This window comes from Oncorhynchus masou, chromosome 6 (assembly GCF_036934945.1).
Source record: "Oncorhynchus masou masou isolate Uvic2021 chromosome 6, UVic_Omas_1.1, whole genome shotgun sequence".
Taxonomy (NCBI): Eukaryota; Metazoa; Chordata; class Actinopteri; order Salmoniformes; family Salmonidae; genus Oncorhynchus; species Oncorhynchus masou.
Window position 1 is genome coordinate 75,723,819 of NC_088217.1, and position 22,500 is coordinate 75,746,318.

Sequence of the window (22,500 nt, forward strand, 5' to 3'; positions counted from 1 at the left end):
GAGAGAAAGAGCGAGAGAGAGAGAGAGGGAGGTAGAGGGGAGAGAGAGAGGGACGTAGAGGGAGAGAGAGAGAGAGAGGGAGCGAGAGAGAGGGAGATGGAGCGAGAGAGATGGAGCGAGAGAGAGAGGGAGCGAGAGAGAGCGAGAGAGAGAGAGAGAGGGAGAGGGAGAGAGAGTTGAGAGAGGGAGAGGGAGCGAGCGAGAAGGGGAGAGGGAGCGAGAGAGAGAGAAGGAGCGAGAGAGAGTGAGAGAGAGAGAGGGAGGTAGAGGAAGGGAGAGAGGGAGCGAGAGAGAGGGAGAGAGGGAACGAGAGAGAGAGGGAGCAAGAGAGAGACTGAGAGAGAGTTGAGAGAGGGAAAGGGAGCGAGAGAGAGGGAGAGAAAAAGCGAGAGAGAGGGAGCGAGAGAGAGGGAGCGAGAGAGAGAGGGAGCGAGAGAGAGGGAGAGAGAGACCGAGAGAGAGTTCAAGGTTATCAGAGGAGACAAGAATCAATCTACAGCTGTGTCTCTGAGGTAAGCATATGCTCCTCCTCCTCACCTGATTAACCCCCTTATCGTCACAACGACCCCATGAACTATAGAGTCACACTCTCTGTCTTCTCTCCTCTTACCAATAGATATTTCAGTGAAGAGAGAGAGACGGGCTGCAGGTTTGTGAGTTTATTACATGTCCAGTCCTAATTTATGTGGTTGTAGTTCATTTGTCTGTTGCAGAGTTAGGAGGAGGTCCTAAATCACTCACACACACATGCGCACACACATACACACACACATACACACACACATGCGCACACACACACACAGACACACACACACACTCCCCCTGTCACCCAGTCACCTCCCCTCCCTCCCCCTGTCACTCAGTCACCTCCCCTCCCTCCCTCTGTCACTCAGTCACCTCCCCGCCCTCCCTCTGTCACTCAGTCACCTCCCCTCCCTCCCTCTTTCACTCAGTCACCTCCCCTCCCTCCCCCTGTCACTCAGTCACCTCCCCTCCCTCCCTCTGTCACTCAGTCACCTCCCCTCCCTCCCTCTGTCACTCAGTCACCTCCCCCCCTCCCTCTGTCACTCAGTCACCTCCCCTCCCTCCCTCTTTCACTCAGTCACCTCCCCTCCCTCCCCCTGTCACTCAGTCACCTCCCCGCCCTCCCTCTGTCACTCAGTCACCTCCCCTCCCTCCCTCTGTCACTCAGTCACCTCCCCTCCCTCCCTCTGTCACTCAGTCACCTCCCCGCCCTCCCTCTGTCACTCAGTCACCTCCCCTCCCTCCCTCTTTCACTCAGTCACCTCCCCTCCCTCCCCCTGTCACTCAGTCACCTCCCTCCCTCTGTCACTCAGTCACCTCCCCTCCCTCCCTCTGTCACTCAGTCACCTCCCCCCCTCCCTCTGTCACTCAGTCACCTCCCCTCCTCCCTCTTTCACTCAGTCACCTCCCCCTCCCTCCCCCTGTCACTCAGTCACCTCCCCGCCCTCCCTCTGTCACTCAGTCACCTCCCCTCCCTCCCTCTGTCACTCAGTCACCTCCCTGCCCTCCCTCTGTCACTCAGTCACCTCCCCTCCCTCCCTCTTTCACTCAGTCACCTCCCCTCCCTCCCTCTGTCACTCAGTCACCTCCCCTCCCTCCCTCTGTCACTCAGTCACCTCCCCTCCTCCCTCTTTCACTCAGTCACCTCCCCTCCCCCCTCTGTCACTCAGTCACCTCCCCCTCCCCTCTTTCACTCAGTCACCTCCCCTCCCTCCCTCTTTCACTCAGTCACCTCCCCTCCCTCCCTCTGTCACTCAGTCACCTCCCCTCCCTCCCTCTTTCACTCAGTCACCTCCCCTCCCTCCCCCTGTCACTCAGTGACCTTCCCTCTCTCCCTCTTTCACTCAGTCACCTCCCCTCCCTCCCTCTGTCACTCAGTCACTCCCCTCCCTCCCCCTGTCACTCAGTCACCTCCATCCCCTCCCTCTTTCACTCAGTCACCCCCCTCCCCCTCTGTCACTCAGTCACCTCCCCTCCCTCCCTCTGTCACTCAGTCACCTCCCCTCCCTCCCTCTGTCACTCAGTCACCTCCCCGCCCTCCCTCTGTCACTCAGTCACCTCCCCTCCTCCCTCTGTCACTCAGTCACCTCCCCTCCCTCCCTCTTTCACTCAGTCACCTCCCCTCCCTCCCTCTTTCACTCAGTCACCTCCCCTCCCTCCCCCTGTCACTCAGTCACCTCCCCTCCCTCCCTCTGTCACCCAGTCACCTCCCCTCCCTCCCTCCCTCTGTCACTCAGTCACCTCCCCTCCCTCCCTCTTTCACTCAGTCACCTCCCCTCCCTCCCCCTGTCACTCAGTCACCTCCCCTCTCTCCCTCTTTCACTCAGTCACCTCCCCGCCCTCCCTCTTCACTCAGTCACCTCCCCTCCCTCTGTCACTCAGTCACCTCCCCTCCCTCTGTCACTCAGTCACCTCCCTCCCTCTGTCACTCAGTCACCTCCCCTCCCTCCCTCTGTTACTCAGTCACCTCCCCTCCCTCCCTCTGTCACTCAGTCACCTCCCCTCCCTCCCTCTTTCACTCAGTCACCTCCCCTCCCTCCCCCTGTCACTCAGTCACCTCCCCTCTCTCCCTCTTTCACTCAGTCACCTCCCCGCCCTCCCTCTTTCACTCAGTCACCTCCCCTCCCTCTGTCACTCAGTCACCTCCCCTCCCTCTGTCACTCAGTCACCTCCCCTCCCTCTGTCACTCAGTCACCTCCCCTCCCTCCCTCTGTCACTCAGTCACCTCCCCTCCCTCCCTCTGTCACTCAGTCACCTCCCCTCCCTCCCTCTGTCACTCAGTCACCTTCCCCCTCTCTCTGTCACTCAGTCACCTCCCTCCCTCCCTCTTTCACTCAGTCACCTCCCCTCCCCCTCTGTCACTCAGTCACCTCCCTCCCTCTTTCACTCAGTCACCTCCCCTCCTCCCTCTGTCACTCAGTCACCTCCCCTCCCTCCCTCTTCACTCAGTCACCTCCCCTCCCTCCCCTGTCACTCAGTCACCTCCCCTCCCTCCCTCTGTCACTCAGTCACCTCCCCTCCCTCCCTCCCTCTTCACTGTCACCTCCCCCTCCCTCCCCCTGTCACTCAGTCACCTCCCCTCCCTCCCCCTGTCACTCAGTCACCTCCATCCCCTCCCTCTTTCACTCAGTCACCCCCCCTCCCCCCCTCTGTCACTCAGTCACCTCCCCTCCCTCCCTCTGTCACTCAGTCACCTCCCCTCCCTCCCTCTGTCACTCAGTCACCTCCCCTCCCTCCCTCTGTCACTCAGTCACCTCCCCTCCCTCCCTCTTTCACTCAGTCACCTCCCCTCCCTCCCTCTTTCACTCAGTCACCTCCCCTCCCTCCCTCTTTCACTCAGTCACCTCCCCTCACTCCCCCTGTCACTCAGTCACCACCCCTCCCTCCCTCTGTCACCCAGTCCCCTCCCTCCCTCCCTCTGTCACTCAGTCACCTCCCCTCCCTCCCTCTTTCACTCAGTCACCTCCCCTCCCTCCCCCTGTCACTCAGTCACCTCCCCTCTCTCCCTCTTTCACTCAGTCACCTCCCCGCCCTCCCTCTTTCACTCAGTCACCTCCCCTCCCTCTGTCACTCAGTCACCTCCCCTCCCTCTGTCACTCAGTCACCTCCCCTCCCTCTGTCACTCAGTCACCTCCCCTCCCTCTCTGTCACTCAGTCACCTCCCCTCCCTCCCTCTGTCACTCAGTCACCTCCCCTCCCTCCCTCTTTCACTCAGTCACCTCCCCTCCCTCCCCCTGTCACTCAGTGACCTTCCCTCTCTCCCTCTTTCACTCAGTCATCTCCCCTCCCTCCCTCTGTCACTCAGTCACCTCCCCTCCCTCCCTACTCAGTCACCTCCCCTCCCTCCCTCCCTCCCTCCCTCCCTCCCTCCCTCCCTCTTTCACTCAGTCACCTCCCCTCCCTCCCTCTGTCACTCAGTCACCTCCCCTCCTTCCCTCTGTCACTCAGTCACCCCCCCCTCTGTCACTCAGTCATCTCCCCTCCCTCACTACTCAGTCACCTCCCCTCCCTCCCTGCCCCTGTCACTCAGTCACCTCCATCCCCTCCCTCTTTCACTCAGTCTCCTCCCCTCCCTCCCTCTGTCACTCAGTCACCCCCTCTTTCCCTCTGTCACTCAGTCACCTCCCCTCCCTCCCTCTGTCACTCACTCAGTCACCTCCCCTCCCCTCTCTCCCTCTTTCACTCAGTCACCTCCCCTCCCTCCCCCTGTCACTCAGTCACCTCCCCTCTCTCCCTCTTTCATTCAGTCATCTCCCCTCCCTCCCTACTCAGTCACCTACCCTCCATCTCTCCCTCCCTCTTTCACTCAGTCACCTCCCCTCCCTCCCTCTGTCACTCAGTCACCTCCCCTCCTTCCCTCTGTCACTCAGTCACCTCCCCTCCCCCCTCTGTCACTCAGTCACCTCCCCTCCCTCCCTACTCAGTCACCTCCCCTCCCTCCCTACTCAGTCACCTCCCCTCCCTCCCTCTTTCACTCAGTCACCTCCCCTCCCTCTGTCACTCAGTCACTTCCCCTCTTTCCCTCTGTCACTCAGTCACTTCCCCTCCCCCCCTCTGTCACTCAGTCACCTCCCCTCCCTCCCTCTTTCACTCAGTCACCTCCCCTCCCTCCCTCTGTCACTCAGTCACCTCCCCTCTCTCTGTCACTCAGTCACCTCCCCTCCCTCCCTCTTTCACTCAGTCACCTCCCCTCCCTCCCTACTCAGTCACCTCCCCCCCCTCCCTCCCTCTTTCACTCAGTCACCTCCCCTCCCCTCCCTCCCTCTTTCACTCAGTCACCTCCCCTCCCTCCCCCTGTCACTCAGTCACCTCCCCTCTCTCCCTCTTTCATTCAGTCATCTCCCCTCCCTCCCTCTGTCACTCAGTCACCTCCCCTCCCTCCCTACTCAGTCACCTACCCTCCATCTCTCCCTCCCTCTTTCACTCAGTCACCTCCCCTCCCTCCCTCTGTCACTCAGTCACCTCCCCTCCTTCCCTCTGTCACCAGTCACCTCCCCTCCCCCTCTGTCACTCAGTCACCTCCTCCCTACTCAGTCACCTCCCCTCCCTCCCTACTCAGTCACCTCACCTCCCTCCTCCCTCTTTCACTCAGTCACCTCTCCCTCCCTCTGTCACTCAGTCACTTCCCCTCTTTCCCTCTGTCACTCAGTCACTTCCCCTCCCCCCCTCTGTCACTCAGTCACCTCCCCTCCCTCCCTCTTTCACTCAGTCACCTCCCCTCCCTCCCTACTCAGTCACCTCCCCTCCCTCCCTCTTTCACTCAGTCATCTCCCCTCCCTCCCTCTGTCACTCAGTCCTGTTGCTTTCATTCTCTCTTAGATTTATCAATTTCTCTGAGTCAGATGTGGCCTCTGATATGTCAACAAGTACAACTTTAAGACAATATTTGTCACTGCAGTTAGTAGATTACTGACTGGGTGTGTGTTTATGATGAGGTTGATAGTGTGTGTGTGTGTGTGTGTGTGTGTGTGTGTGTGTGTGTGTGTGTGTGTGTGTGTGTGTGTGTGTGTGTGTGTGTGTGTGTGTGTGTGTGTGTGTGTGTGTGTGTGTGTGTGTGTGTGTGTGTGTGTGTGTGTGTGTGTGTGTGTGTGTGTGTGTGTGTGTGTACACAGGTTGATTGTGTGTGTGTGTGCGTGTGTGTGCGTGCGTGCGTGTGTGTGCATGTGTGTGTGTGTGTGTGTGTGTGTATGTGTGTGTATGGTGGAGTGTGAGTGGTCCTGAAAGGGAGGGGTCCTGACCAGAGGCTGTCTTCAGGGTGATGCCTCCCCCAGCTGTCTATGTGATCGCCTGAGCCGAAACAACTACTTTATTGGCTTATAGACAGACAGACACACACTCACACACACAATGGCACACACACACAGTGACACACAAGGATCCCCAATCTGTGACAAGTGCACTAGTGTGTGTGTGTGTGTGTTCCACAAGAGGCCAGAGGAGTAGCCTAATGTAAACGTCACCTTACTGAGAGATGAGGAGATGGCAGACCTGATGGTCTATAAACGCCTGTTTGTGGTTATTTACTCATATGTCACGATGCCTCAACGTTAGACATTAGACACTGCATTAACAACATACTAAATGACAATCTAAATATTGCTGTGGGATTACAGGGCGTACAATTTTATATACATGGTTGAAGGAATATTCAGTGCCGCCCTGTCAACCACTGGGCAGGGGAGAAGTCACAGGTAGCCAGGGGTGAAAGGTGAAAGGTCGGGTGGGATTGATTGAGGTTTAATGGAGAGTTGCATCCCTTAAACACATCACATCGATCTGCAGCAGGGAGAGAGAGAGGGAGAGGGAGAGAGAGAGAGAGAGAGAGAGAGAGAGAGAGGGGAGAAGGAAGAAAGATAATGAAGGAGAGTGATGGAGAATGAAGTAGGAGTGAGGGAGGAATAAAACATGGCCTCTCCTCCTGTATAAATCCCCTACAGTGATTATGAGCCCCCTTGATAGAAAAAATAACCCTTTTGGGTTCCATGTACTGTAGAACTCTCTGTTGAAAGGGTTCTACATGGAACCCAAAAGGGTTCTACCTAGAACCAAAAGGGTTCTTCAAAGGATTATCTTATGGGGAGAGCTGAATAACCCTTTCAGGTTCTAGATGGCACCTTTTTTCAAGGAGTGTATGAAATAGATCGTTCAAACACTGAGCTATAATGTATGCTCCTAAAAAAGTGGGAGATTATATTATTTTATACTAATAAAAACTCTCAGAGAAAGAGATTTTGTTTAACAAGCAATAAAAACGATTCTCCAAAAGGTCGGGGGTCAAAATGATTGACACCTTTGTTTTCAATACCTTTTAATACCTCACCTTGTGATGATAACAGTCCTGAGTCCATTTCTCAAATGTTTTATGAGTGAGAGGACATATTGGGAGGGAGCTGAGACCACTCCTCCGTACAGATTCCTTCCAGATCCTTGATGTCCTTCGTCTTCGCTTCTGGACTGTCCTCTTCAATGGGTTTCAAGTCCCGAGACTGAGATGGCCATTGCAAAAATGTTGATTTTGTGGCCAGTTAACCATTTCTTTGTGGATTTTGATGTGTGCTTGGGGTTATTGTCTTGCTGGAAGATCCACTTGCTGGCCAAGTTTCAGCCTCCTGGCAGAGGAACCAGGTTTCTGACTAAAATGTTCTGGTACTGGGTCAAGTTCATGATGCCGTTGACCTTAACAAGGGCCCCAGGACCAGTGGAAGCAAAAATAGCCCCATAACATCAAAGATCCACCACCATATTTTACAGTAGGTCTGGGGTTCTGTTCTGCCTATGACTTTGCATTTCGAGGCCAAACCCACCGCTGGTGGGCGTGGCCAAAGACCTCTATGTTCACGTCGTCAAATGTAAACACCTGGAGTTTTCTCAGTGAAATTGGCACTTGGATTGGAACCGGTGTTTTTGGTCAGATGACATGAAAATAGAGCTCTTTGGCCACGCCCACCAGTGGTGGGTTTGGTGTCGGAAAAAAGAATGCAGGCTGTCAATCATTTCAGACCCCCACTGTTCATGGAATCAACAGTAACTGTGTATGTGGATTTGTCACTGGCCCCGGGTGTTCAACTCACAGTACAGGAGCGACACTCATCACCCTGCGGTGTTTGTGTTTTCTGCCTGGTTAACTCCACAGCCTTTGTCAGGAGTGTGTGTAGGCGTGTGTGTTGCGGGAGTAGGGGGTTGCCGGGGGGTGTGGGCCATCTGTTGCTAAAACAATAAGCCTCTCCTCCTCCTCCTCTCTTCTCCTCCTCCTCCTCTCTTCTCCTCTTCCTCCTCTCTTCTCCTCTTTCTCTCACTCTTCTTTCAGACGTGCACATCTGGGCTGCGTTCAGTATGCTTTTACGTTCTGGATCGTTCAATTGAACCGAAACGTTGCTTTACTGAACGACGAGCTGAAAAACGGGGAGAGGTTGTGGTTTGGGAAACGCTGTCACCATGGCCACTGCCCTTAAATACTTCACACATCTCCTCAAGCTACACCTCGCCACACCCGTGAAACGGGAGCAAACGTACCTCAAAGTCTGTTCAAGTACCTACAGAACGTTTTGGGGAAACTTGACATTCAGTACAAACCGTTCCGCAAACGTCCAATCGAACTGAACGCACCTCAGGTATCCTTGATTTTTTCAGGGTCCTCCTTCTCTCACCCCCTACCCACCCACCCCTTCTATACCTCCCTCACCCTCACCTCCTTTACATGTAATACAGTAGTCCCCCTTTAACTTCCCTCAATCCTTTCCTCTTCCCCTCTTCACCCACTTACCCCCTTTATAATACAGTATTCCCCCCCTGTGTTGGGGTAGTGTAGGGGTCAGGGGTTAGAGGTCACTGACTAGCTGAAAGGGAGCTTTGTGTTGGAGGGACAGAATAAATATAAGACACTTCCTCTTTCTTCATTTTTATTATTTTGTCTTTCTGTCTCTACCTCTATCACCCTGTCTCTCTTTCTCCACCTCTATCACCCTGTCTCTCTTTCTCCACCTCTATCACCCTGTCTCTCTTTCTCCACCTCTATCACCCTGTCTCTCTTTCTCCACCTCTATCACCCTGTCTCTCTTTCTTTACCCCCCTTCTCTCCTTCTCTCTCTCCCTACCTCTCTACTACAGAGGACATGTATCTCTCTCCTTCTCTCTCTCCCTACCTCTCTACTACAGGGGACATGTATCTCTCTCCTTCTCTCTCTCCCTACCTCTCTACTACAGAGGACATGTATCTCTCTCCTTCTCTCTCTCCCTACCTCTCTACTACAGAGGACATGTATCTCTCTCCTTCTCTCTCTCCCTACCTCTCTACTACAGAGGACATGTATCTCTCTCCTTCTCTCTCTCTCCCTACCTCTCTACTACAGAGGACATGTATCTCTCTCCTTGTCTCTGTCCCTACCTCTCTACTACAGAGGACATGTATCGCTCTCCTTCTCTCTCTCCCTACCTCTCTACTACAGAGGACATGTATCTCTCTCCTTCTCTCTCTCCCTACTTCTCTACTAGAGAGGACATGTATCTCTTTCCTTCTCTCTCTCCCTACCTCTCTACTACAGAGGACATGTATCTCTCTCCTTCTCTCTCTCCCTACCTCTCTACTAGAGAGGACATTTATCTCTCCTTCTCTCTCTCCCTACCTCTCTACTACAGAGGACATGTATCTCTCCTTCTCTCTCTCCCTACCTCTCTACTAGAGAGGACATGTATCTCTCCTTCTCTCTCTCCCTACCTCTCTACTACAGAGGACATGTATCTCTCCTTCTCTCTCTTCCTACCTCTCTACTACAGAGGACATGTATCTCTTTCCTTCTCTCTCTCCCTACCTCTCTACTAGAGAGGACATGTATCTCTCCTTCTCTCTCTCCCTACCTCTCTACTACAGAGGACATGTATCTCTTTCCTTCTCTCTCTCCCTACCTCTCTACTACAGAGGACATGTATCTCTCCTTCTCTCTCTCCCTACCTCTCTACTAGAGAGGACATGTATCTCTCCTTCTCTCTCTCCCTACCTCTCTACTAGAGAGGACATGTATCTCTCCTTCTCTCTCTCCCTACCTCTCTACTAGAGAGGACAGGTATCTCTCCTTCTCTCTCTCCCTACCGCTCTACTAGAGAGGAGATGTATCTCTCCTTCTCTCTCTCCCTACCTCTCTACTACAGAGGACATGTATCTCTCCTTCTCTCTCTTCCTACCTCTCTACTACAGAGGACATGTATCTCTTTCCTTCTCTCTCTCCCTACCTCTCTACTAGAGAGGACATGTATCTCTCCTTCTCTCTCTCCCTACCTCTCTACTAGAGAGGACAGGTATCTCTCCTTCTCTCTCTCCCTTTATGTATTTCTGTCTGACAAACACAGACTCTCTCTCTGTCCGACAGTGTTTTTGCTGTGTTAGAATGCTGCTTCGGCATCAGGACCCAGCTGTGCCTCTCTGTGCTCCCCTCAAGCACATCTGGATCATCTGTCTGAGAACACACACACACACACACACACACACACACACACACACACACACACACACACACACACACGCACAGACTAGAGAATATGGACTCGCTTGAAGAACTAGTGTTTCTTACTCGATTGGAACTTGTAGCCATGCCATACAATAAGGCTATAGCCACAATTCTACCTATGTGTGTGTAAGTTGGGCTTACGGCGTGTGTGTGTGTTGTCATGCAGGAGTAGGGGGTTGTCAAGGGGACTGGGCCATCTGTTGCTAAAACAATTTGTCTCTCCTCCTCCTCTCTTCACCCCTCTTTGCTGTGTTCTCTACAACCCTCTGTAGCTACAGTTGAAGTCAGAAGTTTACATACACTTAGGTTTGAGTCATTAAAACTAATTTTTCAATCACTTCACAAATTTCTTGTTAACAAACTATAGGTTTGACAAGTCGGTTAGGACATTTACTTTGTGTATGACACAAGTCATTTTTCCAACATTTGTTTACAGACAGATTATTTTACTTGTAATTCACTGTATCTCAATTCCAGTGGGTCAGAAGTTTACATACATTATGTTGACTGTTCCTTTAAACAGCTTGGATGATGATGTCATGGCTTTAGAAGCTTCTGATCGACTAATTGACATAATTTTAGTCAATTGGAGGTGTACCTGTGTATGATGTATTTCAAGGCCTACCTTCACACTCAGTGCCTCTTTGCTTGACATCATGGGAAAATCAAAAGAAATCAGCCAAGACCTCAGAAAATAAATTGTAGACCTCCACAAGTCTGGTTCATCCTTGGGAGCAATTTCCAAATGCCTGAAGGTTCATCTGTACAAACAATAGTACGCAAGTATAAACACAATGGACCACGCTGCCGTCATACTGCTCAGGAAGGAGAAATGTCCTCTGGTTTGATGAAACAAAAATAGAACTGCTTGGCCATAATGACCATCGTTATGTTTGGAGGAAAAAGGGGGAGGCTTGCAAGCCGAAGAACTCCATCCCAACCGTGAAGCACGGGGGTGGCAGCATCATGTTGTGGGGGTGCTTTGTTGCAGGAGGGACTGGTGCACTTCACAAAATAGATGGCATCAAGAGGAAGGAAAATTATGTGGATATATTGAAGCAACATCTCAAGACATCAGTCAGGAAGTTAAAGCTTGGTCGCAAATGCGTCTTCCAAATGGACAATGACCCCAAGCATACTTCCAAAGTTGTGGCAAAATGGCTTAAGGACAACAAAGTCAAGGTATTGGAGTGGCCATCACAAAGCCCTGACCTCAATCCTATATAACATTTGTGGGCAGAACTGAAAAAGCGTGTGCAAGCAAGGAGGCCTACAAACCTGACTCAGTTACTCCAGCTCTGTCAGGAGGAATGGGCCAAAATTCACCCAACTTATTGTGGGAAGCTTGTGGAAGGCTACCTGAAACATTTGACCCAAGTTAAACAATTTAAAGGCAATGCTACAAAATACTAACTGAGTGTATGTAAACTTCTGACCTACTGGGAACGTGATGAAAGAAATAAAAGCTGAAATAAATCTCTCTACTATTATTCTGACATTTCACATTCTTAAAATAGTGGTGATCCTAACTGACCTAAGACAGGGAATTTTTACAAGGATTAACTGTCAGGAATTGTGAAAAACTGAGTTTAAATGTATTTGGCTGAGGTGTATGTAAACTTCAACTGTATGTGTGTTTGGCCAAAGTGATGTTTTGTTTGATGCATCGTAATGCATCAAGGTACATGTTTACTGAAAGGGCTTTTTCTTGAAAACCTGACTGCTGAAATGCACAATACTTTTTAGATCTTATTATCAGTATACTACTCCCTGCTGACTTTATTGTCCCCATGGGGAAAAGTTGTTGCAGTGTCATGTACACGTATAAAGTGGCGTTTAAATACAAAAATAATGGACAATATACCTTTCATGACAGTTACATACCAATAAAAATACTAGCCTGCTGGCCTTACAAATGATTGTCTAGTTGTGTTTTTCCTGCTGAGGGATGCCATGCCTGTCTGTTTGACTCCAAGTACATTGGGGAGGGCCCTGACTTTAAAGATCTCATCCAGGCCTGTCTGTTTGACTCCAAGTACCTTGGGGAGGGCCCTGACTTTAAAGATCTCATCCAGGCCTGTCTGTTTGACTCCAAGTACCTTGGGGAGGGCCCTGACTTTAAAGATCTCATCCAGGCCTGTCTGTTTGACTCCAAGTACCTTGGGGAGGGCCCTGACTTTAAAGATCTCATCCAGGCCTGTCTGTTTGACTCCAAGTACCTTGGGGAGGGCCCTGACCTTAACGATCTCATCCAGGCCTGTCTGTTTGACTCCAAGTACCTTGGGGAGGGCCCTGACCTTAAAAATCTCATCCAGGCTTGTCTGTTTGACTCCAAGTACCTTGGGGAGGGCCCTGACCTTAAAGATCTCATCCAGGCCTGTCTGTTTGACTCCAAGTACCTTGGGGAGCTCCCTGACCATTAAATATCTCATCCAGGCCTGTCTGTTTGACTCCAAGTATCTTGAGGAGGGCACTGACCTTAAAGATCTCATCCAGACCTGTCTGTTTGACTCCAAGTACCTTGGGGAGCTCCCTGACCATTAAATATCTCATCCAGGCCTGTCTGTTTGACTCCAAGTATCTTGGGGAGGGCACTGACCTTAAAGATCTCATCCAGACCTGTCTGTTTGACTCCAAGTACCTTGGGGAGGGCCCTGACCATTAAAGATCTCATCCAGGCCTGTCTGTTTGACTCCAAGTATCTTGGGGAGGGCCCTGACCATTAAAGATCTCATCCAGGCCTGTCTGTTTGACTCCAAGTACCTTGGGGAGGGCACTGACCTTAAAGATCTCATCCAGACCTGTCTGTTTGACTCCAAGTACCTTGCTTGCTGTGGTGATAGTCCTTCTTAGCATGTTTCTCTGTCTGACAGTGGCATTGCCAAACTAACAAACAATACAAAAAGTTCAAACACTTTTATTGAAAAATGTGTAAAAACAGAGTCAATATAGTCCAGTCTATATTAAAAGATCCCAGCTTCATGAGAAAGTACAGTGTCTGTTGGCTCTTTTTGTAGATCTGTACATTTACTCCACTGAAGCTTATTGTCCAAGAGGACACCCAGGTATTTGTATTCCTCTACAATCTCTATATTCTGACCTCTGATAGATGTTGCAGAGGAAACAAGGCATTGTGTATACAATTCCTTTAGCCTAGTAGTGACCTTATAGTAACCACATACTGTGTGTGTGTGTGTGTGTGTGTGTGTGTGTGTGTGTGTGTGTGTGTGTGTGTGTGTGTGTGTGTGTGTGTGTGTGTGTGTGTGTGTGTGTGTGTGTGTGTGTGTGTGTTGCAGGGGGCCCGTGTGTGGGTCAAGGAGAAGGAGCAGCTGGTCCCCTCTACTGTCAGCTCCTGTGGAGACGGAACCCTGGTCCTCACTACCGACTATGGAGAGGTACGACACACACACACACACACACATACACACACAAATACAAACACACACACATACACAAACACACACACACACATTCATCACAAAGATCTGCAGCAATGGATGCCATCCTTGCTAGTATTGCTCACACACACTATCAGACATGGTTTTAACGGACGGTTTACAGTGTTAGTCATTGGGGCCACGTCAGTGTTGCTGGTCTTCCTGTGGTCTAGTTATCCTGACCCACTTTCTCCTCTCATCCGTATTCAAATATTCATCTCTGACATATATTCCCTACAAGAAACACAGAATAGCTAGAAACGCTAGCATTCCGCACTTATGCACTCACTCAGTCACTCAGTCACTCAGTCAGTCACTCACTCACTCACTCACTCACTCACACACACACACACACACACACACAGATACACATATAAAGCTGTTGTCCTGCCCAGCTCACCATCACTGGCCCAAAAAATTGAATTAAATGTTTGTTTTAATCTAATTAAGAATGTGTGTATAATTTCCCCCCACCTCCACACACAGCTCTGTGGATGTAATGGGTTATGATGGTTGTTGTAGAGTGTGTTTGGCTCCAGTTGGCAGCGTTTACATGGTGCTAATAATAGTACTCTGGTTTTCCTTCCAGGATACATGCAGTTGTAGTCGGAAGTTTACATACACCTTAGCCAAATACATATACAAATACATATACATATACAAATACATATACAAATACTCACAATTCCTGACATTTAATCTTGGTAAAAAATCCCTGTCTTAGGTCAGTTAGGACCACCACGTTATTTTAAGAATGTGAAATGTCAGAATAATAGTAGAGAGAATTATTTATTTCAGCTTTTATTTCTTTCATCACATTCCCAATGGGTCAGAAATTTACATACACTCAATTATTATTCGGTAGCATTGCCTTTAAATTGTTTAACTTGGGTCAAACGTTTCAGGTAGCCTTCTACAAGCTTTCCACAATAAGTTGGGTGAATTTTGGCCCATTCTTCCTGACAGGGCTGGTGTAACTGAGTCAGGTTTGTAGGCCTCCTTGCTCGCACACACTTTTTCAGTTCTGCTCACAAATTGTCTATAGGATTGAGGTCAGGGCTTTGTGATGGCCACTCCAATACATTGAAGTTGTTGTCCTTGAGCCATTTTGCCACAACTTTGGAAGTATGCTTGGGGTCATTGTCCATTTGGAAGACCCATTTGCGACCAAGCTTTAACTTCCTGACTTGAGATGTTGCTTCAATATAGCCACATCATTTTCTTCCTAATGATGCCATCTATTTTGTGAAGTGCACCAGTCCCTCCTGCAGCAAAGCCCCCCCACAACATGATGCTGCCACCCCGTGCTTCACGGTTGGGATGGTGTTCTTCGGCTTGCAAGCCTCCCCCTTTTTCCTCCAAACATCACGACAGTCATTATGGCCAAACAGTTCTATTTTTGTTTCATCAGACCAGAGGACATTTCTCCAAAAAGTACGATCTTTGTCCCCATGTGCAGTTGCAAACCATGGTCTGCTTCTTTTATGGCAGTTTCGGAGCAGTGGCTTCTTCCTTGCTGAGCGGCCTTTCAGGTTATGTCGATATAGGACTCATTTTATTGTGGATATAGATACTTTTGTACCAGTTTCCTCCAGCATCTTCACAATGTCCTTTGCTGTTGTTCTGGGATTGATTTGCACTTTTCAAAACCAAAGTACATTCATCTCTAGGAGACAGAACGCGTCTCCTTCCTGAGCGGTATGACGGCTGATTGGTCCCATGGTGTTTATACTTGCGTTTATACTATACTTTTTTTCTGAGGTCTTGGCTGATTTCTTTTGATTTTCCCGTGATGTCAAGTGAAGAGGCACTGAGTGTGAAGGTAGTTCTTGAAATACGTCCACAGGTACACCTCCAATTGACTTAAAGCCATGACATCATTCTCTGGAATTTTCCAAGCTGTTTAACCTCTAGTGACAACCCATCCCGTGAACGGGACCGTTGTCATCATCTGACACGAATTAGCATAACGCAACGGACATAAATCTTCCTAGAAAATATTCCTATTCATGAAAATCACAAGTGAAATATATTGGAACACAGCTTAGCCTTTTGTTAATCACCCTGTCATCTCAGATTTTCAAAATATGCTTTACAGCCAAAGCAAGACAGCTAGCATAGCATATAGCCTTGCTAGCAGCAGGCAACCTTGTCACGAAAATCAGAAAAGCAATCAAATTAAATAGTTTACCTTTGATGAACTTCAGAAGTTTTCACTCACGAGACTCCCAGGTAGATAGCCAAAGTTCATTTTTTCCCAAAATATTATTTTTGTAGGCGAAATAGCTCCGTTTGTTCTTCACGTTTGGCTGAGAAATCGACCGGAAATTGCGGTCACGATAACTCCGAAAAAATATTCCAAATTAGCTCCATAATATCGACAGAAACATGGCAAACATTGTTTAGAATCAATCCTCAAGGTGTTTTTCAAATATCTATTCGATAATATATCCACCGGGACAATTGGTTTCTCAGTAGAATCGATTGGAATAATGGCTACCTCTGTACTTTACACAAGATTTTCTCCGGGAGCATCATGTGACCACTTGCGCAATGTAGCCCCCTATGGGTATTCTTCAACATAAATGCGTAAAACTACGTCACAATGCTGTAGACACCTTGGGGAATACGTAGAAAGCGTAAGCTGGTTCATAGCACATTCACAGCTCAATGGGGACTCATTGGCACGCAGCGCTTTCAAAATATGGGGCACTTCCGGATTGGATTTTTCTCAGGCTTTTGTTGGGAAAAGTACTTGTCATGCACAAAGTAGATGTCCTAACCAACTTACCAAAACTATAGTTTGTTAACAAGTAATTTGTGAAGCGGTTGAAAACAAGTTTTAATGACTCCAACCTAAGTGTATGTAAACTTCTGACTTCAACTGTACTGTCTTTATCCACCATTCATTATCTTTCTTTCTCTTCCTCTTTCTCTTTCTCTTTCTCTTTCTCTTTCTCTTCCTCTTTCTCTTCCTCTTTCTCTTCCTCTTTCTCTCTCTCTTTCTCTTTCTCTTCCTCTTTCTCTTTCTCTTTCTCTTCCTCTCTCTTTCTCTCTTCTCTCTCTCTTTCTCTTTCTCTTTCTCTTTATCTTTCTCTTCCTCTTCCTCTTTCTCTTTTTCTCTTTCTCTTCCACTCTCTCTCTGTGTGTGTGTATATGATTTGGAAGATACAGACTCTGACCCTGTTCAGATGCAATGTACACTCTCTCTCGCTCTCTCTCTCTCTCTTTCTCTACCTCTCTATATCTATCTCTCTCTTTCTCTACCTCTCTCTCTCTCTCTTTCTCAACCTCTCTATATCTATCTCTCTCTTTCTCTACCTCTCTCCCTCTCTCTCTCTCTCTCTCTCTCTTTCTCTGCCTCTCTCTCTCTCTCTCTTTCAATTCAATTCAATTCAAGGGCTTTATTGGCATGGGAAACGTGTTAACATTGCCAAAGCAAGTAAGGTTTCTTTCTCTACCTCTCTATGTCTCTCTCTCTTTCTCTACCTCTCTCTCTCTCTCTTTCTCTACCTCTCTAGATCTATCTCTCTCTTTCTCTACCTCTCTATGTCTCTCTCTCTTTCTCTACATATCTCTCTCTCTCTTTCTCTACCTCTCTATATATCTCTCTTTCTCTACCTCTCTATGTCTTTCTCTCTTTCTCTACCTATCTCTTTCTCTCTCTTTCTCTACCTCTATCTCTCTCTCTTTCTTTCTACCTCTTTCTCTTTCTACCTCTATTTCTCTCTCTTTCTACCTCTCTGTCTCTCTCTCTTTCTCTACATCTCTCTCTCTCTTTCTCTACCTCTCTCTCTCTTTCTCTACTCTCTTTCTCTCTCTTTCTCTATCTCTCTCTCTTTCTCTTTCTCTACCTCTCTACCTCGATCTCTCTCTTTCTCTACCTCTCTCTCTCTCTTTCTCTATCTCTCTCACTTGTTCTCTTCCTCTCTATCTCTCTCTCTCTTTCTCTACCTCTCTATATCTCTCTCTCTCTTTCTCTACCTCTCTATATATGTTTCTCACTCCACCATTTTCAAACAGAGACACAAATTAGACTAAGTTAACCATGCTCCACTTCTCTCTCTCCCTCTCTCATTTTCTCTTCCTCACTTGCTCTGCCTTTCATTCTTGGCTCGTTCTCTCTCCTCTTTTTGTCTCTCTCATCATCCATTTTTAAACTATCCTGGTGTACAAAATGTGGGGGGTTCTGCTGTGTGTGTGTGTGTGTGGGGGGGGGGGTGTTATTCAACAATAAACTGAATCAACACACACTCTCAGCCCACTCTAAAGCCCACCAGAGGGCAAAATAACAGAAGGGGACATTTTATTCAAAACATGTTTTTACTCCTCGAGCCTGTTTTTCTTAGTGACATACAGTACTTCTGCAGGCTCTTCTTACTTCTACAGTCTGAACACACACACACACACACACACACACACACACACACACACACACACACACACACACACACACACACAACAAACACACACACTGCCCATTCACACAGGGAGCGGGGCTCGAGATTCAATCTGAAAGAAAAGAGAAGGAGATTTTGAGGTGGAGAAGGAGTGGGAGAAGGTGGGGAAAGGAGAGCAGGAGGAGGAGAGGGAGGAGGAGGTAGCAGGGCCAGGCAGAAGGAGATAAGTTCATGTTGAAGGAAATGGACCCAGGGACTAAGAACTGAGGAAGATAGGGTGTGTGTATATGCAGAGGGAACAGAACTGAGAGATAGGGTGGGTGAGAGGAGAGAGGTTAGAGAAGGAAATGGACCCAGGGACTAAGAACTGAGGAAGATAGGGTGTGTGTATATGCAGAGGAACAGAGAGGGTGAAGAGAGGTTAGAGAAGGAAATGGACAGGGACTAAGAACTGAGGAAGATAGGGTGTGTGTATATGCAGAGGAACAGAGAGGGTGAAGAGAGGTTAGAGAAGGAAATGGACCCAGGGACTAAGAACTGAGGAAGATAGGGTGTGTGTATATGCAGAGGAACAGAGAGAGAGGGTGAAGAGAGGTTAGAGAAGGAAATGGACCCAGGGACTAAGAACTGAGGAAGATAGGGTGTGTGTATATGCAGAGGAACAGAGAGAGAGGGTGAAGAGAGGTTAGAGAAGGAAATGGACCCAGGGACTAAGAACTGAGGAAGATAGGGTGTGTGTATATGCAGAGGAAAGAGAGGGTGAGAGGTTAGGAAGGAAATGGACCCAGGGACTAAGAACTGAGGAAGAGGGTGTGTGTATATGCAGAGGAAAGAGAGAGAGAAAGAGGTTAGAGAAGGAAAGGAGGGGAACTGAGGAGATAGGGTGTGTGTATATGCAGAGGAACAGAGAGAGGGTGAAGAGAGGAGAGAAGAAATGGACCCAGGGGGAGGGAGTATATGCAGAGGAAGAGAGGTTAGAATGGAGGGAAGAGAAGAGAACAGAAGAGAGGGAGAGAGGAGAAGGGAGACAAAGTGGGAGATAGAAAAGAAGAGGAGAAGAGAGGGGGAGAGTGGATTTATAGAAGAATATAGTGAGAGAGAGGGAAGAGATTTGCTTGAAGCTAATGGACTAGTATAATCCGTGAAAGTGGCCCTCTCTAGTGTGTGTGTGTGTGTGTGTGTGTGTGTGTGTGTGTGTGTGTGTGTGTGTGTGTGTGTGTGTGTGTGTGTGTGTGTGTGTGTGTGTGTGTGTGTCGAGGATACTCTTTGTAGCAATTGTGCAGTACCCCTCGCACGCACATGCACACTTAGTACACACACACACACACATACACACATACAAACACACATTTAGAGTGCATTGATCTTCCTGTGTAATGACCAACAAATCAATGTAACACACAGTTACTAGTATAGCGTGTGTGTGTGTGTGTGTGTGTGTGTGTGTGTGTGTGTGTGTGTGTGTGTGTGTGTGTGTGTGTGTCTGTTGTGTGTGTCTTTCTCCCTCTCTCTCTATGTTATCCAGTGTGATGTTCTCACAGACACAGAGATGGAAGCCAATCCAGTTATCTGATGGAATTAGTCACTTTACTACTCTACTCTTCCCAGTAAGACCATATAATCCTATATTAGAGACAGAGAGACAGAGAGGGAAGAGACAGAGCGAGAGATACATAGACAGACAGAGAGGGCAGAGACAGAGAGAGAGAGAGAGAGAGAGAGAGAGAGAGAGAGAGACAGACAGAGCAGAGGACAGAGGGGAGAGAGAGATAGACAGAGAGACAGAGACAAGAGAGAGAGGGGGAGAGAGAGATAGACAGACAGAGGGCAGAGACAGAGAGAGAGAGAGAGAGAGACAGAGGAGAGATACATAGACAGACAGAGGGCAGAGACAGACAGAGAGGAGAGAGAGAGAGAGAGACAGAGACAGACATAGACAGAGACAGAGAGATACACAGACAGACAGAGATGGGGAGAGACAGAGAGGGAGAGACAGAGAGAGACACAGACAGAGATGGGGAGAGACAGAAAGATACAGAGAGGGCAGAGACAGAGAGAAGAGAGAGACAGAGAGGGAGAGACAGAGAAAGACACAGACAGACAGACAGACAGACAGACAGACAGAGAGGGCAGAGACAGAGAGAGACACAGACAGAGATGGGGAGAGACAGAAAGAGACAGACAGAGAGGGAGAGACAGAGAGAGAGGGGAGAGACAGAGAGGGAGAGACAGACAGACAGAGACAGATGGGCAGAGACAGAGAGAGAGACACAGACAGAGATGGGGAGAGACAGAAAGAGACAGACAGAGACAGAGAGAGGGGAGAGACAGAGACACAGACAGATGGGGAGAGACAGAGAGAGACACAGACAGAGAGGGGAGAGACACAGAGAGATGGGGAGAGACAGAGAGAGACACAGACAGAGATGGGGAGAGACAGAGAGAGAGAGAGAGAGAGAGACAGACATAGATGGGGAGAGACAGAGAGAGAGAGATACATAGACAGAGAGGGCAGAGACAGAAAGAGACACATACAGAGATGGGGAGAGACAGAGAGGGGAGAGACAGACAGAGAGGGGAGAGACAGAGAGGGGAGAGACAGACAGATAGGGGAGAGACAGAGAGAGACACAGACAGAGATGGGGAGAGACAGAGAGAGAGACATCATCCTTAGCTCTGGCATCTTCCCCTATATTTGGAACCAAGGACTGATCACCCCAATCCACAAATGTGGAGACAAATTTGACCCCAATAATTACCGTGGAATATCGTCAACAGTAACCTTGGGAAAATCCTCTGCATTATCATTAACAGCAGACTTGTACACTTCCTCAATAAAAACAATGTACTGAGCAAATGTCAAATTGGCTTTTTACCAAATTACCATACAACAGACCATATATTCACCCTGCACACCATAATTGACCACCAAACAAACCAAAACAAAGGCAAAGTCTTCTCATGCTTTGTTGATTTCAAAAAAAGCCTTCAACTCAATTTGGCATGAGGGTCTGCTATACAAACTGATGGAAAGTGATGTTGGGGGTAAAACATACAACATTATAAAATCCATGTACACAAACAACAAGCGTGCAGTTAAAATTGGCAAAAAACACACACATTTCTTCACACAGGGTCGTGGGGTTAGACAGGGATGCAGCTTCAGCCTCACCCTCTTCAACATATACAGTGCCTTGCGAAAGTATTCGGCCCCCTTGAACTTTGCGACCTTTTGCCACATTTCAGGCTTCAAACATAAAGATATAAAACTGTATTTTTTGTGAAGAATCAACAACAAGTGGGACACAATCATGTAATGAAGTGGAACGACATTTATTGGATATTTCAAACTTTTTAACAAATCAAAAACTGAAAAATTGGGCGTGCAAAATTATTCAGCCCCTTTACTTTCAGTGCAGCAAACTCTCTCCAGAAGTTCAGTGAGGATCTCTGAATGATCCAATATTGACCTAAATGACTAATGATGATAAATACAATCCACCTGTGTGTAATCAAGTCTCCGTATAAATGCACCTGCACTGTGATAGTCTCAGAGGTCCGTTAAAAGCGCAGAGAGCATCATGAAGAACAAGGAACACACCAGGCAGGTCCGAGATACTGTTGTGAAGAAGTTTAAAGCCGGATTTGGATACAAAAAGATTTCCCAAGCTTTAAACATCCCAAGGAGCACTGTGCAAGCGATAATATTGAAATGGAAGGAGTATCAGACCACTGCAAATCTACTAAGACCTGGCCGTCCCTCTAAACTTTCAGCTCATACAAGGAGAAGACTGATCAGAGATGCAGCCAAGAGGCCCATGATCACTCTGGATGAACTGCAGAGATCTACAGCTGAGGTGGGAGACTCTGTCCATAGGACAACAATCAGTCGTATATTGCACAAATCTGGCCTTTATGGAAGAGTGGCAAGAAGAAAGCCATTTCTTAAAGATATCCATAAAAAGTGTTGTTTAAAGTTTGCCACAAGCCACCTGGGAGACACACCAAACATGTGGAAGAAGGTGCTCTGGTCAGATGAAACCAAAATTGAACTTTCTGGCAACAATGCAAAACGTTATGTTTGGCATAAAAGCAACACAGCACATCACCCTGAACACACCATACCCACTGTCAAACATGGTGGTGGCAGCATCATGGTTTGGGCCTGCTTTTCTTCAGCAGGGACAGGGAAGATGGTTAAAATTGATGGGAAGATGGATGGAGCCAAATACAGGACCATTCTGGAAGAAAACCTGATGGAGTCTGCAAAAGACCTGAGACTGGGACGGAGATTTGTCTTCCAACAAGACAATGATCCAAAACATAAAGCAAAATTGTTAAAACATATATATATATATATATATATATATAATATGACATTTGTAATGTCTTTATTGTTTTGAAACTTCTGTATGTGTGATTTTTACTGTTAATTTACAGACAGACAGACAGACAGACAGACAGACAGACAGACAGACAGACACAGACAGACAGACAGACAGACAGACAGACAGACAGACAGACAGAGAGAGAGCAGAAAGAGACACAGACAGACAGAGAGGGGGGGCAGAAAGAGACACGGACAGACAGAGAGGGGGGGCAGAAAGAGACACGGACAGACAGAGAGGAGACAGACAG

General features: G+C 48.3%; 1 protein-coding gene across 1 annotated transcript in view; it reads left to right on the forward strand.

Moving 5' to 3' along the window:
- Positions 1 to 22,500, forward strand: part of LOC135542636 (unconventional myosin-X-like) — a 70,164-nt gene that overhangs the window by 9,946 nt on the left and 37,718 nt on the right. The window contains 1 exon segment of the mRNA XM_064969742.1: positions 13,322 to 13,420. Coding sequence (XP_064825814.1) covers positions 13,322 to 13,420 — 99 coding nt within the window.